This window comes from Asparagus officinalis, chromosome 1 (assembly GCF_001876935.1).
Source record: "Asparagus officinalis chromosome 1, Aspof.V1, whole genome shotgun sequence".
In the NCBI taxonomy this organism is placed as follows: Eukaryota; Viridiplantae; Streptophyta; class Magnoliopsida; order Asparagales; family Asparagaceae; genus Asparagus; species Asparagus officinalis.
The window spans coordinates 96158707-96173877 of NC_033794.1; the positions used below are offsets into that span (position 1 = coordinate 96158707).

General features: G+C 36.6%; 1 protein-coding gene across 1 annotated transcript; it reads left to right on the forward strand.

Annotated features, from left to right (window-relative positions):
* LOC109843379 lies at positions 10834-12165 on the forward strand. The gene is made up of 2 exons (XM_020412314.1): positions 10834-11151; positions 11241-12165. The coding sequence occupies exons 1-2, from the start codon at positions 10839-10841 to the stop codon at positions 11252-11254; spliced, it is 327 nt and encodes a 108-aa protein (XP_020267903.1). The 5' UTR covers positions 10834-10838; the 3' UTR covers positions 11255-12165.

Genomic DNA, 15171 nt, shown 5'->3' on the forward strand with positions numbered 1-15171 from the left:
ATGTTCAAAGCCTATAAAGCTAAAGTTGAGAATCAACTCAACAAAAAAATTAAAACCGTTAGATCTGATCCTGGTGGTGAGTACTATGATAGATATGATGGTTCAGGTGAACAACATCGATGACCATTTGCTAGATACCTAAAAGAATATGGTATCGTCCCACAGTACACCTTGTCGGGTTCACCTAACATGAATGATGTAGCTAAAAGACGAAACATGACTCTTAAGGATATGATAAGAAGTATAATTGCTCATTCTTCTTTACTAGAGTCACTCTTGGGAGAAGCACTAAATGTTGGCCTTCTTGTTTTGATGATGTTTAACAAACAATTTATTACTAATGTTGTTTGTCTAGTGTTTGTGCATTCCTATGTTTTGTAGACAAACAACGTTGTTGGAGGATGGATGGATTGCGCTTCAACGATGATATCCAAAGGAGGTTGGCGGAATGTCGGTGAAGCCTTGCTATTCAAAGTTCAAGATCCAAGTTAAAGCTTCATCCGTGAGATTACCTAGAAGAGCTTATTGAGGATCAAGATCTAGCTTGGGTAATTTAGTTTAGGTTTTATATTATGTGTGTTAGTACTTTAAGCTCAATCATATACACACATACACGCTTTGGTTTTGGTTTTGTATATATACAGTTACACATATATATATACATACATGCTTTTGGTTTAATAATTTTCGAGTTTATATATGAAACAAATGAATAGAATTGGAAAATACTATTTTGTTTCATGTTTATATGCCTATATATGATTTCACCTTTAACAATCTTATATTTAATGAAATCATATTTAGTGTTTTGAATATATTGCATAGAATATGCAATTTTATAAAAATATTGTATTTCTAGGTTATAAACTTCATAACAACATGTTATATCTTTTATCAAGTCTATACAATCATTTCATAAGGTTTCAAAATGTTGTTTAAGTCAAAATATCAAAATATCAATTTTTAGGTTTTCATGTTTTTGAACATATTTGCAAAATGATGATATTTTTCATTTGGGAAGCTGCGCGATTCTCAGTTTGGGATCTGGCTTGCAGTCGACCGCGAGAATTTTCGGTCGACCGCCAATGAGACCGTTGCTTCCAACGGCTATTTTCTCTGAGCTGGGCTTTGTTGTCTTTTTAACGGGGGTTTTGGCTGAGATCTTTTGTGGGTATATATACCCTATTGCTTCTCTTTTTCAAGTCAATTAAGAAGTTTTTAAAGAAGTTTTTAAAGAAGTTTTTAAACAAGGGTTTAAACTTGTCTAGTGTTTGTTTAAGTTTGGTTTAAGAAGCTTTTAAGCAATTGAGGGTTTGAGTTTGTGAATTCAATTTCACAAGAGCAAGTGGAGATCATCCTTTGGTGTTTGAGCATTCACTCTTCTCCTACTCTCTTGTCATCTTTAGAGAAGTGTTTCTAAACTCATCTAGCAATTTATTATTTTGATTATAATTTCCATAAGCTAGATTTATATTTGAGTTTAGTTTAATTGTTTTATTGATACTCTTTGTTCACACACAACCTATTGAGCTTATTGTATTTACATTCATAGTATAATTTAGGGTTGTGGGTTTGTGACATTGAGAGTGAGCTTAATTGAGTTCTCACCTTGTTTAGAGAACAATCAATTGATTTATATTGTGCTTAATTGTGAGGATTCACTTGTAATACACTTGTACACCGAGAGAAGTGTGTGGTGAGAGACGGGGTCGAATCCAAGAGGAGTGGCGTCGGTTGACGTACCTAGGGAGAGGTTGTAACCGAGCACTTGAGGAGGAGGACACGGGCTAGGACCAACACTTAGTGTGTGAGGTGTGATTACATAGTGATTCTATTGTGAGGTGTAAACGTTGTTTGGGTGAACGTAGAAAACCCGGTTGAGATAGTGGAGATCTCCTCGAGGTGAGGAGCGGAGACGTAGGTCGTGGGGACCGAACTCCGTAATCATATTGTTTGTTTGTGATTGCATTGGCGCACTTATTTTTATGTTCATATCTTATATCGTCTTTGTATATTGCTTGTTGATTATATTGCTCTCCATCTAGTTTAGAGTATTTACCCTTGTGTTAGTTTTATATCCTTGCACATACATTATCTATATCTCTTTGTTAGGATATATCTTATTGTTTATATATCCTTGCATATATTTCTATCATATAGGATATATCACCTTGTGTATATTGCATATTCTTACACATAACTCTTTGTATATCTATCTTGCAAGAATAAACTTGTTAATTAGTTTTAATTGGCATTTAATCGGATTAGATTAGCATAAGACCCTAACCCCCCCCCCCCCCTCTAGGGTCTAACACTAAAGACAACAGCTTACATTCTGAACAGAGTACCAAGTAAAGTAGTTGTTAAAACACCTTATGAGCTTTAGACTGGTCGAAAGCCCAGTTTAAAGCATCTACATATTTGAGGATGTCCAGCTGAGGCAAGGCCTTATAGGCCAAATAAAAAAAAATTAGACTTCAAAACAGTTAGTATCTACTTTATTGGGTATTCTGAACACTTAATGGGCTATAAGTTTTATGATCCCACACTAAGGAATATTCTTGAGACGGAGACAACAACATTCTTTGAGGATGTTGAGTTTGGTTTGGGAGAAATAAGGTTAGAGACATTACTTTTGAGAAGAAATTGGCTTCAGATCCAATCCATATAGTTACTTTTGACAATATTCAGGTTCTTATACTTGTTATTGCTCAAGAAGTAAATCTGGAACCTCAAGATGACAATGTTTAATAACTCCCTGTTTCAGAAGAACAAACTCAATAACCTCAAGAACCAGTGTCATTAAGGAGATCCACGAGAGAAAGGAGAAATGCTATTCCGGATGACTATATTGTATTTTTCCAAGAACATGAGGAAAGTAATGGAATGTTGGAAGATGATCCAATCAACTTCCTTCAGGCCATGAAAAGTTCTAACTCTCAATAGTGGATTGATACAATGAATGAAGAGTACAAGTCTATGCAAGACAATAAGGTTTGGAAACTTGTCCCATTATCAGAAGGTGCAAAACCAATTGGTTGTAAATAGATTTTTAAAACCAAAAGGGATGCAAATGGTAATGTGGAGAGGTATAAGACACATCTTGTAGCTAAAGGCTTTACTCAAAAGGAAGACATTGATTATACAGAGACTTTCTCTCCGGTTTCATCGAAAGACTCTTTCAGAACAATCATGGCACTTGTTGCTCATTATGATCTTGAGTTACATCAGATGGATGTTAAGACTGTATTTCTCAATGGCGACATTGATGAGATAATTTATATAGTGCAACTAGAAAACTTTTTGTCAGGAGACCCAAAGAATATGGTTTGCAAATTAAGGAAATTCATCTATGGACTCAAGCAAGCTCCTCGTCAATGGTATTATAAGTTTCAACAAATAATTATCTAGTTCGGTTTTGAGATGAATATTGTTGATGGCTGTGTATATCACAAGTTCAGTGAGAGTAAATATATTTTTCTGGTTCTGTATGTCGATGACATATTGCTTGCCACTAATGATATAGGCATGTTGTACGAAACCAAGAGATTTCTATCAAATAATTTTGAGATAAAAGATCTTGGGGATGCCTCTTTTATATTAGGAATCCAGATACATCGAGATTGCTCTCGGGGTATTATTGGATTATCACAAAAGAGCTATATCGATAAAGTACTTAAAAGTTTTGGCATGCAAGACTACAGACCAGGAGATACCCCTATAGCTAAAGGAGACAAGTTTAGTCTCAATTAGTGCCCTAAAGACAACCTTAAAATTCAGGAAATGCAGAAGATTCCTTATGCTTCGACTGTAGGAAGTCTAATGTATGCTCAGGTGTGTACGCGTTCGGATATTGCGTACATTATTGGGATGTTAGGCAGATACTTAAGCAACCATGGTATGAATCATTGGATAACAGTCAAAAGGGTTATGAGGTATCTTCAGAAAATAAAAGATCATATGCTCACATATAGAAAATCAGATCAGTTAGAGATCATTGGGTACTCTGATTCTGATTTTGCTGGATGCTAAGATAGCAAAAATTCTACATCAAGCTACATTTATATGTTAGCAGGAGGAGCTATATCATGAAAAAGTATCAAACAGACACTCGTAGCTTCCTCCACTATGACAGCAGAATTTGTAGCTTGCTATGAGGCCTCCAATTAGGGAATATGGCTACGAAATTTTATCACCTGACCGCACATTCTGAAAAATATAGAAAGACCGCTAATGTTATATTGTGACAATAAATCTGTAGTAATGTATTCCAACAATAACAGGAGCTCAACTAAGTCAAAACATATTGACATTAAGTTCCTGGTTATGAAAGAAAGGGTACAGAGTGGACATATATCCATAGAGCACATTAGGACAAACTCCATGATAGCTGATCCTCTTACTAAAGGATTGCCACCTAAGGTCTTTCATGAGCACACTGCTCATATGGATGTGGTATTGTTTTAGGATATCATGGTTTAGTGGGAGTTTGTAATTGTGATGCTTTATGTTTGATTATGTTGTCTGATCAGAATAAAATCTTCGGTTAAGACACTCTGTTCCATTATGTTTTAGGTTGACCTCACTAAAGTTTAGGGTAGGACCAGTTAAAAATAGACATGTACTGTTCACATTTGTATGTAATTTTCATGCTGCACATCCATTATTGATCTATGTCGTTTGATTGTATTGGTATATGTGACCATTGATGGGTCGAGTCACGATAAATGTGACGAATACCGCTTTGATCCTATATTGATATAGTCAATGGACGAGATTATTCGGATATACCTTTTCAGTGATAGCAATTTTGAGCTCATAATGTTATACACAATTTAAGGAATCATATGGCGCCCAAGTGGGAGATTGTTGAATTTAAATCTAATTAAATCTATTTGTGGGCACATATGATTAATCAATGTGTATTGCTATCTTTAAGGATAACCCACTTAAAGTGATCAATCAATTGGGTTAATGGGTATTTAAATAATCATGGGTTATATGTGTAGATACCATGTTGTAATTATAATTTAATGAGAGGCCAAATTATAAATGTACAACACCTATATGTATGGGGTTATGGTCCCTAATCTAGGGTTAAGTCACTATCATTCTCTTATCCCCATCTAAAGAGATCCACAAGGGAGAAACCCTAAGATTAGAAGATCCAAAACCCAACTCAAGTCTTAACTATGGATTCAGGTATAAACTTCTACTCTTAATGTTTAATCTTTATGATTTAATCACATTTATGTCCAACATATACCTTTTTCCATCTCAAGTCATTGAAAGATCCATTGTCCACAAATGTTTCCGACTCTCTCAAAGGAGGAATGAGCTCGAATTTGGGTTTGGGCAGGTAGAGGGTCGTTGGAGTAGAAAGACTTAATGTGTGTGGGTTTTAGAGTGAGCGGGTTTCGGCATTAAACCGTTATGAATCGGATAAGTGTTTATAAATGATAGAGTTAATATGGATGGGGTATCATAGGAAATCTACCTACTTCCATTACATTTAAGCCCCATTATTAACGCTAACTAGCTAGAGGGATGAATTGGCAATAACATTAAAGATCTAGGGGACTAATAAGCAAAAAATAAGATTTGTGGGAGCAATTAAAGATTATTTAAAAAACTAATATGCAATTAAACCTATGATCAAACAAAACATAATTGATTGTTTATCTTCTCATAGGCATCAAATGATGACCATAATGACACACTTAATATATCTATCATTGTAAATGTTTTTTAACGAGGCGGACCAGTTTACCTCCAGATGAGAACCTATTTAGTCTGAGAGACATCCAAACAATAAGGTATCGACTCAAACTTCAATTTGGATCCGGATTTAAATGCTAAGTTCAGTTCTAGTAGTTTTCTTAGAGGTCAAGTTGACTTGGTGGACAACTCAGAATGTCTATAAATAATGCATCGTATTTCTAGGGGCTTTAGAAGTAGAGAAAGAGAGCCAATATTCTTGTAGTCGGAGTTTAACAGAGGGTGTAATCGGGTTTATTGAGTTTAAGGATATTGTCAAAGAGAGGATTTCGGTCTTTGTCCATGCAGAAAATTATAATTTAGTGGTGTTAGTGGATTATTTTCGATCCCATGATTTTTTTCATGTTTCCACATTAAATATTGCGTCCCCTTTTTTGCGGGTATTTGTGGTTTTTGGAGTTTTTACAAGTTATAAAATTTTTAACAAGTGGTAATGGAGCAGGGTTCAATAGTTTGTGAAGGTTCGAGCAGTGCAATTGGTGAGGGCGTTGGCATCGAACGACGCCGTGAATGACATTGGCGTGCGAGAGAACTTCAAGGAGGATTTTTTCGGCAAGTGGGGGTCAGCAGTATCAGAAGTGTAGCGATTCAGTTGGTGGGGCAATGTTCAATCAGGTTCACGCGAGAAAGAGAAAGTCCCAACTTGAAAATGATTTAGAGGGCCTACTTCTAATAGGAATAAGTTAGAGGACCTGGGAATAATTTTCTTTTATTAGGAGGAGAGGATTCGTGAATCTTTGAAGTGCACGAGGCCAGAACAGAGAGCTAAGGAGGTTCCTACTGACTTGGGTCAGATCATTTTTCAACGGTTGGCGGGAAAAAGAGAAGTGATTAGATTAGGTGTGAGGTTGTTCTTCAGTGGTTCGTATTATGGGTCAGATCGAATTGATTTGTCATTAGATCGGGGTTGTAGATGCGGATTTTAATGTTCATGCTTGAGTCGTTTCTAGAGTTTTCGGACGCACTGAGTTCATTTTTGGCATTAGTTCTACAAATTCAACTTCTATAGTGACTGATATTCATTTGGTTGTGGTTAGAAAATGATAACATCTTCAGGCTCAAAGTTTGAGCTTTCACTTTTCAACGGCAAGACAAAATTTATGTGATGATAGTATAGAGTTCAAGATCTTCTAGTGCAACAAGGTCTTAATCAAGATTTAAAGGATAAGAAACTTGAAAAGCTGAAGAATGGTGAATGGAGTTCCATGCAAAAGAAGGCAGTCAACACAATTCGTTTAACACTCTCCCATGAGATCAAGTTCAGTGTTATGCAGGAGACCACCTCAAAAGGGTTGTAGGACGAGCTAGAGGGGTTTTTATGGTGAAGTTGATGACAAACTGACTTTGAATAAGGATGAAGCTTTATTCATTGAAGTTAGAAGAAGATACTGCTAACTAAGACCACATCAATTCCTTTTAATCAGTTAGTCTATTAACTTATGAATATTGATGAGGAGATTACAGAAGAAGAACAAGTGTTACTCCTACTATCTTACCTACCAAAGTTGTACAAAGTCATTGATTCAGACGATAACTGCGGGGAAGCAAAACCTAAAGTTTGTGATGTGACATTACTCTTACGTGAGAACAAAAGAATGATGGAGAAGAGAGCACATCTAATGGTGGTAAGAGTGCACTAGCTTTGAAGGTTTTAATCAAGAAAAGAGTAAGGGGAGATGTGATAGATATTGAGGAAGATCAAGATTTCAGGCTTGAAATGACAGCGAAAAGGAGTGATATTATTATAGAGAGAATGGTCATATTCAATAAAGATATTCCCAAATGCGAGATGATATGAAGAGCATTAGACAGTTAAAGCTTCAATATAATTTTTAAAAAAGCGAAATAACTCCCCAAAAATTATAACAAGTCCCTTGAAAATCTAAAATTTACACACCTTAAAAAATCTAAAATTTACACAAAACACCCTAAACTATTGAAATCACAATAAACAACCCTAAATTTTTAAAAAATACTAACATCCTATGGGAATCTGAAATGTTAAAATACCAAATTGGTATTTAAAGTAGACCCTCTCGTTATCAATAAGGCATTTAAAACATCTTCGATGACAGTATGATATTTTATTTCAGCCCCGTTTACCAGTAAGACTTTTTTCTTGAAATTCCGGCAAGGAAATTTCTTCCACCTCCCTAACCACTCAAAATTATTATGTTCACACCCAAAATTGTCCCCCCCCCCAACCCCAACATCTTTTTCTCCGTCTCCTTCATCCGTCAAAAGCTAAATAATTTTGGTGACTTGTGGTTGCAAGGGTGGGTCCCACGATAAGCAACATTGAAGATGACATTGAAGATTGACGGACTGCCTTCAGATTTCTGGACCTGCTTCATTGTTAGGCAGTCTTGAGCGTTCGCGATGGGTGGATCTGTATAGCCTCTGCGCGAGTCCAAAGCAATTATCTCTTGTTAGATTTCGATCAAGTTAATTTGTCTTCGTTTGTCTTACGAGTCAGTGATAAGAATACAAACCTTAGGCGTTTAGCTCTTAGGATCTCCTTCTCTCCGTACTGCGTCCAGCTACAGCAATCTGAAGGAATTGTGTCCTTTAATCGAATGTACAATTACTAATTATGGTATGGGACATTTAATGGAGATTTACAATCCGGTTATTTTAGGTAGTCATAGTGCTTTGTTAGAAGCCAACTATGATTTATGGACTTTATGTTATAAAGTTCATTGCTATTATAATTGGGTCCTACGAGGTCACACCCTAAGAGTTTATGGACTAGATATATTGGGAGAATTATTATATAAAGTATATAATATAAAGTTATATAAGATATAACTTCAAAATAGAGTTTATTAATAATTAGGAGTTATTGTTAAATAAAGGATAAATTTATTTATAAATGTTATACAAGATAATATTTAATTATAGAATTAAATATGACTTTAATTAGTCGATTATATTTAATTATAGAATTAAATATGACTTTAATTTGTGGATTATAAATAAGAGTGGTTTTTCTTTTAGAAAATCCAATCCAATTCCATTTTCTCTATATACGTGAAAGTGTTTCTACTTTCTCTCCCAAAAACCTTTCATCTTCAACCTAGCAGTTGATTTCTAAGGATCCAGATCTTTGCTCGGGTGGATCAACTAGAGGAGTTTTCAAGTGAGACTCTTAATCTCTCCATTAGAGAATGCTTTGAACACGCATCAAGAGGTAATCGTTTTTCCTTTTTCTTAATCTAATTGATTTATGCAATAGATCCTTCGTTTAGATGTTAGGAAAACGTTTCCTGCAATTCCGCTTAGAGCATCTAAAGTTTCTACAGTGGTATCAGAGACTCTTGTATAAATTAATTGGATCAAATTTTAATCTTACAATTTGATGCATGTTCATGATTTTTTAGATTCAATAAGCATAGATCATATGTTTGGATTAATGCATAATAAATACGATTTATTTTATAAAATATTTGATATTTTATTTGATAAATAAAGATTTAATTGTTCTGTAAGATCTATATATATCTTATTTGGTTAATTTTGAATTAACATAAATATTTGATTCTATTTCTTGGCAAATTACTAATTAATATTAGATATTAATTCCATTCACAGTCTTATTGAATTAAAATAATGAGAAATCATTTCTAATTTTAAATAGTTAATATGATTAATTATTTATGCTTTTTATTTGGATAAATTGTATGTCTTACTTGAATAACATTTCATTGCATGTACGTTTAATATTATGATATTATTGCATGTGGTGACTAGTATGGCCCAAATTAGGATAGATAAACACGATCTGCGTATCGTTATGTATTTTTTGTAATTTAAATTTATGCAAGAAAGTTTATTCAAATTTATGTAACACAAGAAGAAGAAGATCCTATGATGACTAAAGGATGGTGATCCAGAAAGTCAAGACTATTGAAGATTAGATCTCTTTAGGGGCCATACTAGGATCCAAATTTTTATTATTGCATTATGTGAATGTTTTTATTATCTCTTGCCTTGCATGAATGCTTGTTTATTTATATTATTTAGTTCGCTTATATATAGACAACCATTACATGCTAAAAGTCCCTTAAAAGAATATTGAGATTATGCCTTTCCATGTCATAACCATGAGGCCCTTGGAATTCGTTGGATAGTTTTCGCCCTAGCGAGGTGTCCTTCCTTGACCTTGGGATAGTGCGGGTATGTCTAATAGGGGCATGCTGCCTTGATATGGTTATACTCAACAAGAGGCCAAAAGACTTAGTTTTAGATCTTGAGGCATAAGGATGAGTTAACATATGATGTGGCCATCAACCAAGAATTATAAAGTGTTATAATTAGTAAAGCATTTACTTACCTTGATTACATGAGATTTGGGGAAGTGCCTTAGTACGCTCAAGTTTCATCTAAGATAGGATCTTGGAATTATTTTACTCACAAGGGACAATATTATATTGAGTAGAATATGCAATAACTTGTTATTTAGAACATGTCTAAAATAAAGTTTTTTGCATTTCAAGCATAATTTATCTGCATATTTCAATTTCTGTTTTGTAGTTACTATGTCTACTGAACACCTCAAATTCACGCTCCGCTCAATTGTTGAGAAAAACAAGTTGAACGACACCAATTTTCTTGATTGGGAACGAAATCTGAGAATTATTCTCAGGTCTGAGAACCAAGAGGATGTCCTAGAAACACCCATCCCAGAGCTGATTGTCAACTCATCTGATGAGGATAAGGCACGTCACAAAACAATATGCGAGAGGTCAAGGAATGTTACTTGCCTCATGCTGGCTGCCATGGAACCTGGTCTTCAACAGAGGTTTGAGGATCAGGATGCCTATACAATTATGAGAAATCTTAGAGATCTCTTTAAGGAGCAGGCCAGGATTGAGAGGTATGAGACCCTTAAGTCCATATTGCAAAGCAAGCTCGAAAAGGGGAAACCAGTGGGGCCACATGTTTTCCACATGATAGGCCTGTTTGACAGGATGGCTCGACTTGGGAACCCCTACAATGTTGAGATGGCTACAGATATGATCATGTATTCCTTACATGATGGATTTGCCAATTTCAGGCAGATGTATCACATGGGAGCCATGGGTAAGACCCTCAATGAGCTGCATGCTATGCTCAAAACTGCTGAGCAAAATGTCTTGGTTGAACCTAGGAAGGATGTTCTTATGGTCAACAAAGGGAAAGGGTTTAAGAAAGGGCCACAGAAGAAGCAACAGTCTCAAGGGAAGGGCAAGACAGTTGTTCCACCTAAGGGAAACACACCTAAAATAAAGGTGGCTGCTGAGCATGACTGCTTCTACTGCAAGGCTAAGGGGCACTGGAAGAGAAACTGCCCCAAATATCTGGAAGATAAGAAGAGGGGTGCCTCTGCTTCAGGTATTTGCGTCATTGAAATCTTATCAACTAACTCCAATTCTTGGGTATTAGATACCGGTTGTGGTTCTCACATTATTTCGAATGTGCAGGGACTACGAAATAGGAGACGGTTGCAGAAGGGTGAGATAGATCTTCGCGTTGGAAATGGAGCAAGAGTTGCTGCACTTGCCATTGGAGATTATAGTCTACCGCTACCTTCTGGCTTGGTTTTAGAACTTTATAATTGTTATTTTGTTCCTTCTATTACTAAGAATTTGATTTCAATTTCAGTTTTGAACCTTGAGGGTTATAATTTTGTCATTAAGGATTGTTTTTCTATTTTTAAGAATGACATCTTTTATGCTCAAGCCCATATGAATAATAGTGGATTATACATATTGGATCTCAAATCTGAAGTTTATAACGTTGATACAAAACGGCAAAAGTCGAATGACATAAGTGAAGCCAATCTATGGCATTGTCGCCTAGGCCACATTAGCATTAAACGCATGAAGGAACTCCAAACAGTTGGTAGCCTAAAGTCATTTGATTTAGAATCATTTGAAACATGTGAATCATGTCTAATGGGTAAGATGACAAGGTCACCTTTCAAAGGTACAAGTGAAAGGACTACTGAGCTCTTAGCTCTCATACATACCGATGTGTGTGGACCTATGAGCATAGAAGCTAGGAGAGGCTATCGATACTTCATTACATTTACTGATGATTTTAGTAGATACGGGTATATCTACCTAATGAAACATAAATCTGAGTCTTTTGAAAAGTTCAAAGAATTTCAGCATGAAGTTGAGACACAAACAGGCAAGAAGATAAAGGCACTTCGATCAGATCGAGGGGGTGAATATCTGAGCCAAGAATTCGACCATCATTTGAGGAGTTGTGGTATTCTAACACAACTGACTCCACCAGGTACACCACAACTGAATGGTGTGTCTGAGAGGAGAAACAGGACATTGTTAGACATGGTCCGCTCAATGATGAGTTTTGCTGATCTTCCTACATCCTTTTGGGGTTATGCCCTCACTACTGCTGCGTTCACACTAAACAGGACTCCGTCCCGATCAGTTGACAAGACACCACATGAGATATGGTTTGGGAAGCCTCCCAGCTTGTCATTTCTGAAGGTTTGGGGATGCGAGGCTTATGTAAAGCGTTTACTATCTGATAAGCTCGCACCCAAATCAGACAAATGCTTCTTTATAGGTTACCCCAAGGAAACGAGGGGTTATAATTTCTACAATCCCGTTGAGAACAAGGTGTTTGTTGCTCGGGATAGTGTCTTTTTGGAAAAGGATTTCTTTTCCAAGAAGTCAAGTGGGAGAAATGTTCAGCTTGATGAGATTCAACCTGAGCAACAAACCCTACAGCATGAGGACATAGAAGATGTCACAGAGGAACTTGATTTTGGAGGCGTACCTTCTCAAAGGGAAACCACCCATATTCAAGATGCAATTCCTCAGGTAGATGAAGCACCCGAGGTCCCACATACTGATGTGGTCAATCCTCCTGCTAAAGTCTCTCCAGCTGTTGGACCACTTTGGAGATCAAACAGGCCAAGGCGGCAACCTAGACGATATGAGGATTTCGTCTTGAATGCTAGCATTGACGTTCTACTTTTAGAGAATGATGAGCCTGCTACCTATAAACAAGCAATGGCGAACCCCGACTCCGAAAAATGGCTTGAAGCCATGAAATCCGAAATGGACTCCATGTCTGAGAATCAAGTATGGGACTTGATAGATTTGCCTGATGGGGTAAAACCCATTGGATGCAAATGGGTCTTCAAGATCAAGACAGACAAGGATGGAAATGTTTCTGTCTACAAGGCAAGATTAGTTGCCAAAGGATTTAGACAAGTTCATGGTATTGACTATGATGAAACGTTCTCACCGGTTGTTATGATCAGGTCCATTAGGATAATCCTAGCAATTGCCGCTTATTATGATTATGAGATATGGCAAATGGATGTCAAGACCGCTTTTCTAAATGGATATTTAGAAGAAAATGTATACATGATGCAACCAGAAGGTTTTGAGGATCCAGAGAATCCTAGGAAAGTATGCAAGCTTAAGAAGTCTATCTATGGACTTAAGCAAGCATCCAGGAGTTGGAATCTTCGTTTTGATGAAGTGGTCAAAAAGTTTGATTTCATCAGATGCGAAGAAGAGCCATGTGTTTACAAGAAGTTTAGTGGGAGCAAAGTGGCCTTCCTGGTTCTATATGTGGATGACATATTACTCATTGGAAATGATATTCCTATGCTGGAGACAGTCAAGGAATGGCTTAAGAAGTATTTCTCAATGAAGGATCTAGGAGAGGCAGAGTACATATTAGGCATTAAGATCTATAGAGATAGGTCTAAGAGGCTTATTGGTCTAAGTCAAGGAACTTATATAGATAAGGTCCTTGCTAGATTTAATATGGTGAATTCTAAGAAAGGATTCCTTCCTATGCAACATGGCTTACGTCTCAGTAAAAGCCAGTGTCCTAAAACACCAGGTGAAATTGAGAAAATGAGTAGGATTCCCTATGCCTCAGCCATAGGATCCATCATGTATGCTATGACTTGTACTCGCCCAGATGTTGCGCACGCTTTGAGTATGTGCAGCAGATACCAATCAAACCCTGGAGAGGCACATTGGTGTGCAACCAAGAACATTCTAAAGTACTTGAGAAGAACTAAGGATAATGCCTTAGTGTATGGAGGTGATGACGAGCTGATCGTCAAGGGCTACACTGATGCGAGTTTCCAGACAGATAAAGATGATTTTGAATCTCAGTCTGGATATGTCTTCATTCTGAATGGAGGAGCCGTCAGTTGGAAGAGCTCAAAGCAAGGGACAATAGCAGATTCTACAACGGAAGCAGAGTACATTGCTGCTAGTGAAGCAGCTAAGGAGGCGGTATGGATTAGACAGGTAATAGCTGAGCTCGGTGTTGTTCCTAGCACTTCTAGAGCAATTGACGTCTATTGTGACAACAATGGCGCCATTGCTCAAGCCAAGGAACCTAGCTCTAGCTCCAGATCTAGACACGTCCAATGAAAGTACCACTTGATCAGACACTATGTTGATAGAGGAGACGTGAGGATGTGCAAAGTGCACACTGACGACAACATTGCAGATCCTTTGACCAAGCCCTTGCCTAGGCCCAAGCATGATAGTCACACTCGGGCCAAAGGGCTCAGACACATTGGAGAATTATTTTGAAATAATTTCGTTATTACAGACATTTATGCTTGATTTATATATATGAGTATCATATTATTATTTAATCACTGCTTGGGATTAGATAAAGTATCCGAATAATTTAATAATTATCAAATGGGCTCATCAAAACTGTTTTGGTAAATGAAACCCCATTAAGTGAACTGATATTATAAAATTATTAGTTGTTCATGGTCTGAGTCATTAACTAGGATACAAATGACTTAATTCAAGACCATATTGTGAGATTGATTGATAACACCGGGTTTCATGTGTTATAGGGACATGGAGATGTCTAATCGATTACATAGGTATGTATGGTGATACATATCGGACAGACCTATCATAGAACTCTTCGGGTTCTTTCTGCAGAGTTCTAGGATTATTCATGATTAGTGAGTTCCTTAGACATGAGTATGATATAGTCATCATTTGACTGCTGGTATGTCTTTGACGCTGCTAAACGCTGACCGTAACAGGCAGTTATAAAAGTAGTGATTGGGATTGCCAAAAGTTGAGTGGGAGATATAGTTTTACAAGATTGAATATGTCCTCCTATTCCATGTATACCATGATACATTTGGAAAGGAACGGTGTCTTGGCCACTTGAAGAGTGAGAACTGTGAAAAACGCATGGCCATGCTCAGATGGATTATTAGTAATCATTTGTACTGACAGTTCGATCTCAAGATTTCAAGAAACATATTTGGCGATAAAGATGAGTTTCATCATATAGTCAAATAAGACATTAAGTGATAAAGGAATTTTAACATTGCACACTTGTTTCAAGGACAAGTGGGAGATTGAAGGAATT